At 36.0% G+C, this 13,437-nt stretch overlaps 1 protein-coding gene across 1 annotated transcript; it reads right to left on the reverse strand.

Moving 5' to 3' along the window:
* Window positions 1-4,662: 4,662 nt before the first annotated feature.
* LOC142613731 (endoribonuclease YBEY, chloroplastic) lies at window positions 4,663-13,437 on the reverse strand. The gene is made up of 12 exons (XM_075786203.1): window positions 12,876-13,437; window positions 11,681-11,932; window positions 11,511-11,606; window positions 10,521-10,698; window positions 10,381-10,449; window positions 10,200-10,300; window positions 9,874-9,966; window positions 7,788-7,859; window positions 6,524-6,643; window positions 6,381-6,431; window positions 5,502-5,690; window positions 4,663-5,055 (listed from the first exon to the last, which is right to left on the reverse strand). The coding sequence occupies exons 1-12, from the start codon at window positions 13,239-13,241 to the stop codon at window positions 4,888-4,890; spliced, it is 1,755 nt and encodes a 584-aa protein (XP_075642318.1). The 5' UTR covers window positions 13,242-13,437; the 3' UTR covers window positions 4,663-4,887.

Genomic DNA, 13,437 nt, shown 5'->3' on the forward strand with positions numbered 1-13,437 from the left:
AACCTATAGTCAAACAATGAGGAGATATACTCGCATGGATTTTTAGTTTTATTTTTGAAATGGTTAGAAATCTCCTAAGCTACTACCCATGCCCCTCCCCTCACCCTCAACCCCTACCTAGGGAGGTGCCATTAGACCAAATGGGTCATTGGCGAGATACTCGCATAGAATTGCTTCTGCAGTATCTCTTCAAGTTCATTGTCCCAGGATGCAACACATAAACCAGGAAAGAAATACAAGCCCAACAACTGTCATGGCACTTTGAGTGTCCAAAATAACACCTTTTGCTTCTTTCATCTTATCAAGATCATATTTCTCAGTGACATCTCCATAACAAATTACCTGCCACTCAAAATGCCCTTCTTCAGCCATCATCAATTCTCTTCCAATAAATTCTCAAAATGGGCATATACACAAAATTCCATATCCAGATTTATACTCGAGCCTAAAATAATCGAGTACCATGAAAAGTACCCGAGTTCTTAAAACTCGAGTACCAATCTGGACATGTTCCATGGGAATCCAGATTAGTACTCGCGTTTGAAAAACTCGGGTACCAGATTTGCCAGTACTCGAGTTTGAAAAACTCGAGTACTTGGTGAATTTTTTAAAAAATAGATATTCCACGCTGGCATGCCACGGTGGAGGTGTAAAATCCAGTACTCGAGTTTGGAGAACTCGAGTACTTGAAAAAGTGCTACATCCCCAATTAGTTCCGAAATAGTGTTTTCTGCCTAAATATTTTTAAAAATGGTGGTATTGGGCCGATTTGGCCAATTCACTTGACATTAACAAGTGTTGGATTTGGGCTTGTCCTTAACACAACTGCAACCAGCCCATCGCGCACTGGGCTGATCTATTCATGCTTTTGCTTCTGCTTTTGCAATAAGTATATATAAAGATTCCACAGCAGAAGTCACTTGAAAACCCGAATATGAAATTTTTTCAAGAATAATTTTTATTTTAAGCTTTTCAAATATGATTCAATGGGTAAAATTTGACAAAACTTCTCGCCTCTTTAGCTAAGCTCATTTAATGTTTTTCTAACAGAAAAATAACAAAAACTAGTGACAGATCAGCGTTCAGTTGCCTCCTTTATCTATTTAGTTTAGTCCAAATTTTCATGCTTGAACTGAAGCTTATAACACATACCAGTGCATTGCATTAGCAACACCATCTTCATCATTGCTGGCACCAATTACAATATTCACAACTTTTGCCATCTCTGATCAATTACTAAGAAGAAAGTATCTTATACATTATGCGGTTCACATGTCAGTCTCACATAGGTCTTATATGTCAAGCGTATACAAGCTTTTCACATTATGAAGAGCAATGCCTAAGAGCACTAGTAATAATGGTGCTAAATAGCTATATAGCTATTTTTAACACCACTAAAACTCAAAATGTACACTGCAATAGTAAAGCCAAAACAATATCTTTTGGCTCCACAGTTACAGTGTACAGCTATTTTTAGCTATGCACGGTAGCTGAAAAGTAAAAAACAAAAAATTATTTTACATTCACACTACTTTTCTTATTTTTTATTTTTTCTTTAGCATTTCATTTTGCGTTCAGACTACTTTTTCTCTCTCGGTCTTCGTGCAGTGATTTCTATAGCTTTGATGGTTGTTGTGTTTTGGTAATTAAATGAAATATTATTTTATTGTAATTTTTATATTATTTTATTGTGTTAAAAGTTAAAATAAAATCACTGCTATTAGATGTGAGAGATAAAATAAATAAAGTGACTTTTTGTAGTGCTAAAAAACTAAAAATTTGGCTCCACTAATGTGGATACTCTAAGTCAACTCAAGCAACTTCAAAGTTATTTTCCCCATTATATCACCAACAGCCATAGTGCATACTACCAAGTAAAAAGGTTGAACTATTTAACCCAGGAGGTTGGCCGAGTTGGTAGAGCTCTCGGTCTCAAGGTGCTTGTACTGGGCTCGACTGGGTGTGCTTCCTAGTTCGAGTCTTGCTACCTGCACTTTGAAAAGAATTTCCTAGGCTAGTGTTTTAATTGTGGGCTCTCCCGGCACGAACAGTAATTAGTCTCTGGTTAAAAGCCTTGAGAATACACTGTGGGCAACTAAAAAAAAAAACAAGGTTGAACTATTTTTACTCAAAGGTTCCTAGGGAGAAAATATTAAAATAACATTAATTTTCAAACAATATAATTAGTAGTTAAGTTTTACAAACTATATTTTTTACTAGCATCTCGAGTCTAAAAGACTCGATTTTGGGGCTATAAATCGAGTCTTTAATGCTCGATTTTTATGGTCTGATTCTGTCTGATGTGGCATTTTTGTGGCATTTTTTCCACGTGGCGACTACTTGAAAATCAAGTCTCTAAGACTCGATTTACACCAAAAAAAAATTTCCTCTGCTTCCATCCATTCCCAGAGCAAAACCCACCACAAAAAAAAAATAAAAAAAAATAAAATGAGCACACTCAACCCTGCCTGGTCGCGCGACCCAAGCCACCGCCCGCCTGGGCGCGCGCCGCCTGGTCGCGCTGCCTGGGCGCACGACCCAGGCCACCGCGCGCCCAGGCCGCGCGGTGGCCTGCGTCGCGCGCCCAGGCCGCGCGACCCAGGTGGGCTGAGTGTGTTCATTTTTTTTTTTTTTTTGTGGTGGGTTTTGCTCTGGAAATGGATGGAGGCAGAAGAAATTTTTTTTGGTTGTAAATCGAGTCTTAAAAACTCGATTTTCAAGTAGTCGCTACGTGGAAAAAATGCCACATTTCATAAAAATTGAGCATTAAAGACTCAATTTATAGCCCCAAAATCGAGTCTTTTAGACTCGAGATGCTAATAAAAAATATAGTTTGTAAAACTTAACTACTAATTATATTGTTTGAAAATTAATGTTATTTTAATATTTTCTCCCGACAATTGAATATTATGTTTACTATTTTGGAGAGAAGCGTAAATTCACTTTCGCTTGGGCCATAGTGCATACTGCATACAATCACAACCTTTTTGTAGTGGAATGTTACAGGCTAACAGCTAAGGAAGGCGCAAAGTTTGCTTCAGAAAAAAAGCTAAGTAGACTTATTGATAACAGTTTCCAATTAACTGGCAAAAGCGATTACGGAATTCAAGCTTTGCCTTTAAACTTAGAATTTCTGCATTTTTTTTTTCTTTTTTTTGGTTGAGAATTTGATATTTGATTCTTATAATGTTTTCTGCAATTTGATTCTTACAATTTCGCTCTAGCGAAATTGATATTTGATTTTTTAACAACTCTGCAAAAGCTCATGGATAATATCATAAGTGCAGCGGTAGCTCGAAGATAATCATAACAGAACAGAGATCATGCTAGTAAAACACTGTACTTTTAATTCTGAAAAATTAATGTTATAAGCTGATCAAAAAAAAAAAGTTATAAGAAGACCTCTTTGTATATATATTGTCAGTAAACACCGACGGACCATTGATTACATATACCTGAAAAAATTGAAGACACTACCAAGAATATCCACAAACAAATCATGGAAGAGTGTAACATAAGCTGAACATAAAATCCACCCCACACATTAATCCAGATTCCATACTATTAGTATATTAGTATCTTCACATTTATTGTATATATCCTGATTAGCTAAAATCAAGGATTCTTTGTTTCCTCTAGTCAACTAGCAATAGGCCTACATATAGTTATATACTGTTCAATTCCTATACAAAAGATATACAAGAAATACAGATATAAATTCTACACAGTTCGCTTGTATTGCATCTCTATTATGTTATTTCTTGCTCTTCGTTCCTAATTTCAACAGGGTATCAGAGCCAGGTTAGTACATTAGTATCTTCAGTTGCTCTCAGTATCCTCTAAAGACCAGCTTGTGGATGTGTTTGCCAATTGCATCCATTGGATTGTCTCCGATATCGTTTCTCCAAATTCAAGATGGCTTCCTCCACATCACCTCAACTTTGAGGGGGGAAGTTAGTATTCTTAGTATCTTCATATTTAGTGTATGTTTGGATCCGGCGTTTTGCATTGCGTTTTCTCCTCCTTTTTTTTTTTTTTCAAGCCGTAACTTTTGACCATTCTCCTGTGAACAGTGCACCCGTGCACTGTTCACGAGTTCCACAAACTTCACTTTTCAGCAACTTTTTCATTAAAAATTAATCTCATGGCACTATTCACACATTTAAAAATTATTTTGTTACAGTGTTTTCAGTTTTCAGCAATAAATTATATCCAAATGGACCCTTATTGTATATATCCTGGTTGACTAAAATCAAGGAAAATCACCATTATTGTCCTTGATTTTAGTCTCCATCAACTAGCAATAGGCCTATACATACTGTTTACATTTTTGCTTTTGCTATATAAATAGAAATATGTTTACAAATTTGCTTTTGCTATATAAATAGAAATATGTTTACAAAACTCTACAGTGTTTTCAGTTTTCAGCAATAAATTTTATCTAAACGGACCCTTATTATATATATCCTAGTTGACTAAAATCAAGGAAAATCACCATTATTGTCCTTGATTTTAGTCTCCATCAACTAGCAATAGGCCTATACATACTGTTTACATTTTTGCTTTTGCTATATAAATAGAAATATGTTTACAGAACTCTGAAAGCAATCATGATGTAATTGACGATTTTTATAAATACTAAGAATGATTCCACAACAAAAGTCACTTGAAAACCCCAAAGATAAAATTTATTTCAAGTATGATTATTGTTTAAGCTTTTCAAATCTGATTTGATGAGTAAAAATTGACAAAACTTATTGCCTTTCTAACTAAGCTCATTTAGTGTTTCTTTGAAGAGGAAAATAACAAAAATGAGTGAATACAACATTGGGATGCCTCCCTTGTATCTATTTGTTCTAGTCCAAATTTTCATGCTTGAACTGAAGCTCAGAACGCATACCGATATATGGCATCAGCAACACCATCTTCATCATTGCTGACACCAATTGCATTAGCGACAGCTTTTGTCTTCTCTGATCCATTACTAAGAGCAATGCCTAACATAGCCAGCTCAAGCATCTCAATGTCATTTTCCCCATCACCAATAGCCATTATCTAAAAATAAGTGATTAAAATCAGTCAGGTGTAGAGTCAGATATTGGCACATCCCCAACAAAGGAAATATATGATGTAATTATAGTAACCTGAACATCTACAAGCTTAGTACATTTGGGGTTTGAATGGCTAACATTGGTGTAGTTCAACCCTTTCACATAGTAATGGTTAATGAATATTATACTGACCATCTTTATCAGTTCAATGAAATCCATGCTGCACCTCAAGATGCCAAAAAGCAGGATAAGGAATTGATAGTCTCTAACATTGACCATGTGTGTTTAGAAGAGAGAGAGAGAGGGGGGGACCACATGTGCATTCATAACCTTTTGTTTTTTTTATAATTCTTCAGGCTACTTCATGCCTTTTTACATGAAGTAGTCTCTTTTCAATAAAATTTTATTACCTAAAAAAAATCTAAGGAGAACATATATTATGGTCCATACCTCTTTTGCCGTGATTCCCAAATGATCAAGCAGCATTTTCACTCCACCCCCTTTAGAGGTCCCATGGGGAACAATTTCAAGCATGTCTGGTACAGCTTGAACAACAGTTGCACGATCTCTCAATGCTTCTGACCAGTATGGCCGCAAAGTAGTCGACACTCCCTCAGCATTGTCTATGAAGATCACTTTCTGTGAATTCAAAAGATGTGTCATGAAAAGGAGTCATTATCTGGTACACCAGCAGTACCTCTTATTTTATTTTTTATTTTCTTTTTAAGTTTGGTACAGCAGGAGTGTCATGCTCCTTAATCACATAATGTGGGTCACACACATGGGGCCACATTCATATGAGTAAGTTTCAGGGTGCTCCTGAGTACTGGATTGTTTTGGACTAACAAGAACCCAGGCAACAGAGACGAGTGTATTATCTTGGTTGGGTTGTTTGTTTAAGACCAAGTGGGATCAATTATAAAGGCAAACGATTTCCTTTCAACATAGTTTTTCCTCGAAAAAAAGTGGTGTATGTTTCAATCACAAGGGATTCAGGAGCAGAACCTATGTTGCTACTAATTTTGATTATCATTGACAGGAAAAGCATGATGCAAATAAATTGAACAATTAAGGAATGCACATAAATATAAATGCATGGATAAGGTTTCAAAAGGATTGCAATGAATCTAAACATGAGCATCCTCCAGTGAATTTACTCTGAAGAAAATAGGCAGTCAATGCCAGCAACTTAACATAGTGGCCCAACCTCAATTTGTCACAGCACCTTTTGGTGCCATGCAATGTATCATGCATGTAACTAATCAACAACATCAGTATCCCAAATTAGACGAGAGGGACATAGAAACTATATCCGTGCCAAGAGCATACCTGTATCTCAGCTGCAGCCAAGAGACTCTCAACTGAAGGAATGACCTCTGCCTGTTAAGATTTTCTTGTAAATTATACAAATGAAGAAGCCTCTACACAATAACCATAATAAATCAGGAGGGGAAAAAAATTATATGAGGCACCTTTGACTCATGATATATGGTGTGCAATGAGTCAACTAGTGGGTGATCAAAGAGGGTTAAGCATCGATCTTTGGTGAATGCAACGAGAGGAACTTTATTCTCCCAAGAATAAAGATAGAGCTGCAAAATAACACAATTTTTTTGCTTAGGCAACAGTGAATAAGAATCTTCCTAATAAAGCAACAGAATATTGCAGGTTTGTTAAAGTTTTTAGTTTACAAAACTAAAATCTGTCTTTGGTCCAAAATATGAGCCCTTCAAAAGCCTTTCTTTTTTATTAAATAAAACATAAGCTATCTAAAGGACAAAGAGACAACAAATAAAAATACAGAACAAAGATACATACATGGATAAAATACATTTTGGTCCATTCAATTATGGGTCTGCTTTAAATTTAGTTCATGAAGTTCTCAAGTTTAAATAGTTTCAACTTTTAACTTTTGGTTTGTTCTCAACGATATCCTTCCGTTTAATACTGCTAACATTAGGAGTGTTAGATTTGACATGACCTTCCACATGATCATAAAATGATTTACATGTTTACTCTTTTTTCTCAAGAAGAAATCTGGAAATGCAAGTAAGAGAAAGAAGGGGAGATCAGGATCAGAGGAAGTGCAAAGTGGAAGAAACAAAGAGATAATATTGCACGCAAATTATTAATCAAAGATAATTTCAAAATCATTCTGTCCATTGCATACCAATGCCGATGCAACAGTAATGATATTTTCAAAATTCTTACTGGCATTCTCAGCAACCACCCCACCATGATCACACAGAACCTTGGTGTCAAATTTTATCTTTTTTTTTTCTGTTCTCAGACCTTTTTTTGTAAAATATTTGTATACAATTTTGATCTAGTTATAATTTTACGAATGAAGCTTGAGAGAGAGAGGGAGAGCGAGAGAGAGAGAACAAAAATACAAGTTCTTTAAACCCAGAAGATACAGTGGTTGAATAGCACACACCTTGATTTCTCTAGTAAATTTACATTTTAGTGATGCTTCATATGACACAAAACAGACCATTGTTGATGATGCTATATGGGATTATATCGACAACACATCAAAACTTCAAGGTTTTAATTATTCAAATTGGAATTTTAGGGACGAACTCACTAGAAACATAAACTTAGAGGGGCTAAAATGTATTTTAGCCTACATATAACTATCAAATCTGTGTATCATAAGTTCCTTTATCGTTACGGTGTGTGTTAGGTAAGATAGCATGCCTATGTGATTTAGTATCAAAGAACAGTGAAGATTACCTCTCTGCAAACATCTGGATCTAAATTCCTTCTAAATATTTCCCGACCTTGTCTACCATAAACAATCAGTCCCTGGAATCAAGTAGAGAACAGACCGTAAGGAACCAAAAATTTGAGACAGATTCAAGACTGCAAATATATATATACATATATGTAGGATTAAAATTGTTGTTTCATTTTGTACAAGTTTATATGCTAATAAGGAACAGAGAGAGTCATTAACTTATAATTGACCTAGAAGGAATTTACAATTATAAGTTGTAATAGACTCTTCAAAATTTATGATTTAGCACTTCCAATTTTAAGCAGAACCTACATGTCTCTTCTGACTTTACAGTAGTTTATAAGGAATAAATGCACAGAATGAAAGTCAGTTACTTCCTTGTTTGTTCAATTGATATGCCTTCTAGAGGATATCTCCTTGGAGAGTGTCTTTTTTATTTGGATGTTGGCATGAGGGAAGATCCTTGCGACAATTATAGGAAGAAAGGATATACTATAGTGGATTGATGCTGTGTTCGTCGGTGTAGTGGGGAGGGGGTGAATCTCCTTTTTATTCATTGCAAGGTGGCCTACCATTTGTGGTGTTTTGTATTGAGGCCTTTTGGTAGCTCCTGGGTGTTGCTAGGGAGTGTGAAAGATGTTTTGTTTGGTTAAAGAAAATTGATTTGGAAAATATTCATTGGATATTTGGAACCTAGTTCCACTTTGTTTGATGTGGACTCTTTGGCAAGAATGGAATGGGAGAACATTTGAGGATTTGGAGAATTCTAGTGACCAGCTTCTAGCTCTTTTTGTTGGGACTTTGTTTGATTGGTCTCGACTCTCAAGCTTTGGGACTCACGAATAGAGATTCTGTTCCTTTGTTCATTAAGTCTCTTTTTCATTGTATATAATTTTCTGTTTCTGTTTGTAATTCTTTAGGCTACTTTATGCCATTTTGCATGAAGTAGTCTCTTTTCAATAAAATTTATTACTTATCAAAAAAAAACCCCAGTAAAAAAAATTTTTGGTAGAAGAAAAGTTCCAAGCGAATATTTATACCCATTGTGATGAGAAATTAAGATTTCTGACTCAATAAACACATTTAAGACCTCATATACGGTTAGAAACTTAAAGTTCACAAACCCCAGAAAATGTCTGATTCTAAATTGTGACATTATGAGTTACGAGGGAAGAAATTATTGTTAATTTATTCAATTATGGCCCTTGACATTCTTTTCCATAAATTTGATACCAAATAATTTTCCAAATTCAGGTGACATCATTGGCTTCCCAAAAAATTTCCATCATTCTTCCGAACTTTCCCAGACAATATTCAAATAAAAAATTGATGCCTAAATAATACCCAATTCACAAATTTGTTACTATGAAGAGAATGAGTCTGCCTAGTGCCCTTTCTACCTTCTAAGTAGTTGGAGAATCTCTAAAGCCACCTTAACCATCACAGACCCTTTTGATGACATTAGAACATTTATAGCCACTACATTTGGTAAATCCTGCTGTTATAGATTCCTTTAAGAATGAAGGCATTGAAGCTGAATTTAATTCCATCAACATTGGGAAGGTTGCCAAGGACAGGGTCAGGGACATGGACCAGATGTAATTTCACTGCTTATATAGAGAAGGTACAAACCACATTATTATTATGATGCCCTCGCCAAACTTGTACCAAGGACATACAACACAAAGTAGTATGTCAAAGTTCTAATGCAAATAAAGTATGTTATGAACAAAAATACTTACATAGATATGCATGTAAAAGTAATCTTGGACGTATATGTCAAAATGAAAAGCAAAAAAAAAGAGGGATAAGTGCTCTCTGAGCAGAAGAGTGAGCATGTCTGCGAACAGAGATACAATTCTTTGCTGAACACACTCAACATCAAGATACGAAGTAACCTTATGGTCCATTTGGATTGAGGGGAGGGGGGTAGAGTAGAATTGGCCCAAAATTAGCCTATTTTCAGTCAACTCTACTCTACCCCCCTCCACTCCCCCTCCCTTCCCCCTCAATCCAATCGGGCCCTTATTGAAAACATGGAGGATGCTGAAAGATGAAAGAACAAAAGGAGAAAAGATAAACCTGTAAGAAAACCCCAGGAGAAAATTCCGAAACAATGCCATCTTTTCCAGCCAAATCTACCATCTTTAAACTTTCTATCACAGCTGGACGAGCCTGAACCCAAACATAAAATTAATAACTGAAGATCAGTCAGACAAAAATCATTCTCCAACAGGAAAGAAAAAATATACAAGAACTAATGCAGCACAGCTGCTAAGCACAGAAAGATGCATAACTGAAATGACCAAGGGTAAGAAGAATAGAAAATGTATTTGACAATATATGGAATGATATTGAAACACACTTATATCATAACTTCATGATAGTATGAAATAGAATTTACTTACTTTTCCAGTGGCTATCACTACTTTCACACCCCTTGACATGGCCTCTTTCAAAGCCCTAGCATTTGCTGGCGTAACTTGACTTTTGCTGTTTAGCAATGTACCTTGCATATAAAAAAGAAATCTGTTATAAGCTAAGAACAGAATGCAAAAAATTTAAAGGGTATCATAAGCGTGATCTCACCATCCATATCACAGAAGATGTAGTTGAACTTTGGTTTATAAAATCGAAGACTCCCTTCTTTCTTCCTGTCTTTTGAAAATCCAACTGTAAGATTATTCTCAAAAGAACGCTGAAACAAATAATTGATAAACAGAAATTACCATCTGTATTTTCCTTATGAGAGTATGCACTATTTTCAGCATCATATGCACTCTGAATTAATCCTTTCCCCTTCCATCCAAGACTCTTCAAAAGAAGTTCCTCTTCCTTCTCCATTTCTGCTTCAGCCTCTTCACTAAGCTCATGATCAAATCCCAAAAGATGTAACAATCCATGAACCTGCAGGGACATTAGGTAGCTATGGTTCTCAAGTAGCACACTGTACCTATACCTACATATAAATGGGCTACTGTATGGATGAAGACAATCAGTTCCAAATATGGATTTCATCACAAAGGAACTATTGGAATCTGAAAACAGCACAGCTCACATCTATATGTCCTCTTACTTTTTCATGGTTTTGTCACTGCAGTCTGCACACCTTCTGGAATAATAAGATCCAGCTACAGCTATCAGAGTTAACAAGTCCTTTATTTGGAGCCTAATTTGAGGAATTGGTTTAATAAAATTCTTCCTTCATTGGGAACCTAGCCACGTTATGCCTATTGTAGACTTTGTAGAGGGAGAGGACTCGTTGCACATTCAAGGATGTGGGAGTCTTGGTTATCCAGTTGTAATCTTCTTTTATGATGTCATTGTATGAATGGTGGTCCAAATGAGTTACATTCTATTGCAGATTTAATTGATTCAATCTCATTTAGATTGCAGTTCTTATTCTTCAGGTATAGCTTATGTACACGTCTTGTCTACATGATGTTGTTCCTCTTCTTTAATAAAATTTATTTCTCATAATATATATATATATATATATATATATATATATATATATATTACCAGCAATTTGATTCTTATAAATTTCTTTCTTTCCAAATTAATATATGAAATTTTAAGAGATCTGCAAAAACTCTTAGTATTAGCATAAGAGAACAGTGATACAACTTGAAGATAATCATAACAGAACATAGATCATGCTAGTAAAACACATAACTTGAGAACAGAAAAAATAGTACTAAAAATATCCCTAAACGAACCATGAGGATGCGTATCTCATCAAGAAGAGTGTGCCCTCTTTCCTCTGCTTGTCTTGCAGCTGTCTCAACAGAAATTATGATGTCACCTAACATAAGCTGAAAAGATGGGAAAATGTCAAGCATTTTATCACTAAAGACAAATCCTTTTATTAATGGCTTTGTGTTCTTACAATTGGAAGCTTAAGTTCAGGGACATGTTCTGACATGGAGAGAACATCAGTGGCATGATCCTCATCCCTCCATTCTTTATTAAGTTTGCGAATAAACTCATCATTGCAAAGAAGCACAGACAGCTCAACACTTTCAAATCCACCAACATCATTTATAGCAGTATCCCTTGTTTTGTATGCTGAATCTTTTAAGCCATCAAATGCTAGCTTCATAGCCATTGGAACATTTAAACGAAGCATCTCTGCAATACTCTGCAGCATGTACAAAAGGCAAACAGACGAGTCAAATCATCAATCAAAAGGAAAACACCTGAAATATTGCATAAATATGCATCATGTATTCATGTTTCCTCGATAGTCTACTCTATTGAGGAAGAACTTCCCATAGCTATTTTAAAGGGGGGGTGGGGGTGGGAAATCATTGTGAACTTGCAAGGCTTGCTCCATTACTCAAGTGCTAATATAATACTTTATCATAAAAAGTTCAACTTAGAAGTAACCAAGTTCAACCGAAATTCAAATCAATAACCTTATATAATTAACTCTACAATTTATGCGCTGCAAAGTGAAAAAGGAAATAAAGGAGACAAAAATTCATCCAAAAAATAAAAGAGGTATCCACAATGCAATCATTTGCTATTAAACAATGTGAAATGGTCATACTATGTAGTCGAGTGAAGATTTTAGATGTCCTGGGTCTCTCTCTCATATCATATGACATGAAGTCGATAAAACTAAAAATTAACTTTCATAGCAACTTTGCCTCCCCCACCCCTCTATTGACACAAAAACACACTCATACACCATGTTATCTAACTAAAGCTTACTCAAATCCTTACTAACTACTACATTTCAGTTTAATCCCTTGCAACTATTTTTTGACACGCCACTCGCAAACAATGCCCCACGTCTGGTATAAGCAGACAGTCCCGCAAATTAGACATCCACAGGAATTAGCTTATCTGACTATCCAAACAGTTCTCAAACAACATCCCCATGTAATTTCTACATGCTCCTATAGCAATAACCTATTCTGGTTCATTTTTCAAAAAACTCCAAAATTTACACATAATTACACGCCAATTATTTGATTGAACAAAAACATTGCTCTATTTAAACGAACCTAAAATTCTTTGAAATTAGAACACTGTTTCAGATATAAATTATGCAAACACAAAAATGAAAGTGAGAGTACCAAAACTTCAGAATCGTCAGGCAAATCTTCTTCGATACAAATACTGACATTGAGCTCCAACTCCTTCTCTTTTCTCTTCGCCGCACGCCTCCTCACTTTCCGGTACTCTCTCTGCGAAGCCCAAACCCTTCCTCGGAGTGGACTCAAGCCCTGACCGTCCGATATCGACGGTTTCAGGGACCGAGAGACGAAGCCGCCGAAACGGTTCGCATTGGCAACGAAACCTAAATGCGCGGAGGGAAAGCGGACGAGAGCGACGGCGTTCGGTGTGTGGCCGAGAGAGACAGCGGCGGCGCGTGGGATGACACGCGCCATTGTAGTGGGGAATGTGGACGTGCGGAGGAGAGGTGAGAAGCGTGGGATCATTGATATATCATATATAAGCTATAGAGGCGTGAAAGGTTTTGGTTTGGTCTTGTGAGTTAGGCAGTGAGTGACAGTGACATGATTCACGTGAACGAAGCCGATAACGAATGTCTTAGCCTTCACAGTTCACTCCGAAAGTACAGTACTAGTTTAGAGAGAGTACTACTACACTGCTACAAACAAAACTAAATGAAAT

The sequence above is a fragment of the Castanea sativa genome, chromosome 10 (genome assembly GCF_040712315.1).
Source record: "Castanea sativa cultivar Marrone di Chiusa Pesio chromosome 10, ASM4071231v1".
Lineage (NCBI taxonomy): Eukaryota > Viridiplantae > Streptophyta > Magnoliopsida > Fagales > Fagaceae > Castanea > Castanea sativa.

Coding starts and splice junctions, on each gene's coding strand:
- LOC142613731 (XM_075786203.1), bottom strand. CDS start 13,241: ATGATCCCACGCTTCTCACCTCTCCTCCGCACGTCCACATTCCCCACT. Junction 6,644..7,787: donor ATCCAGATGTTTGCAGAGAG/GTAATCTTCACT, acceptor GTTATTTTGCAG/CTCTATCTTTATTCTTGGGA. Junction 5,691..6,380: donor TGGCTGCAGCTGAGATACAG/GTATGCTCTTGG, acceptor TTGAATTCACAG/AAAGTGATCTTCATAGACAA.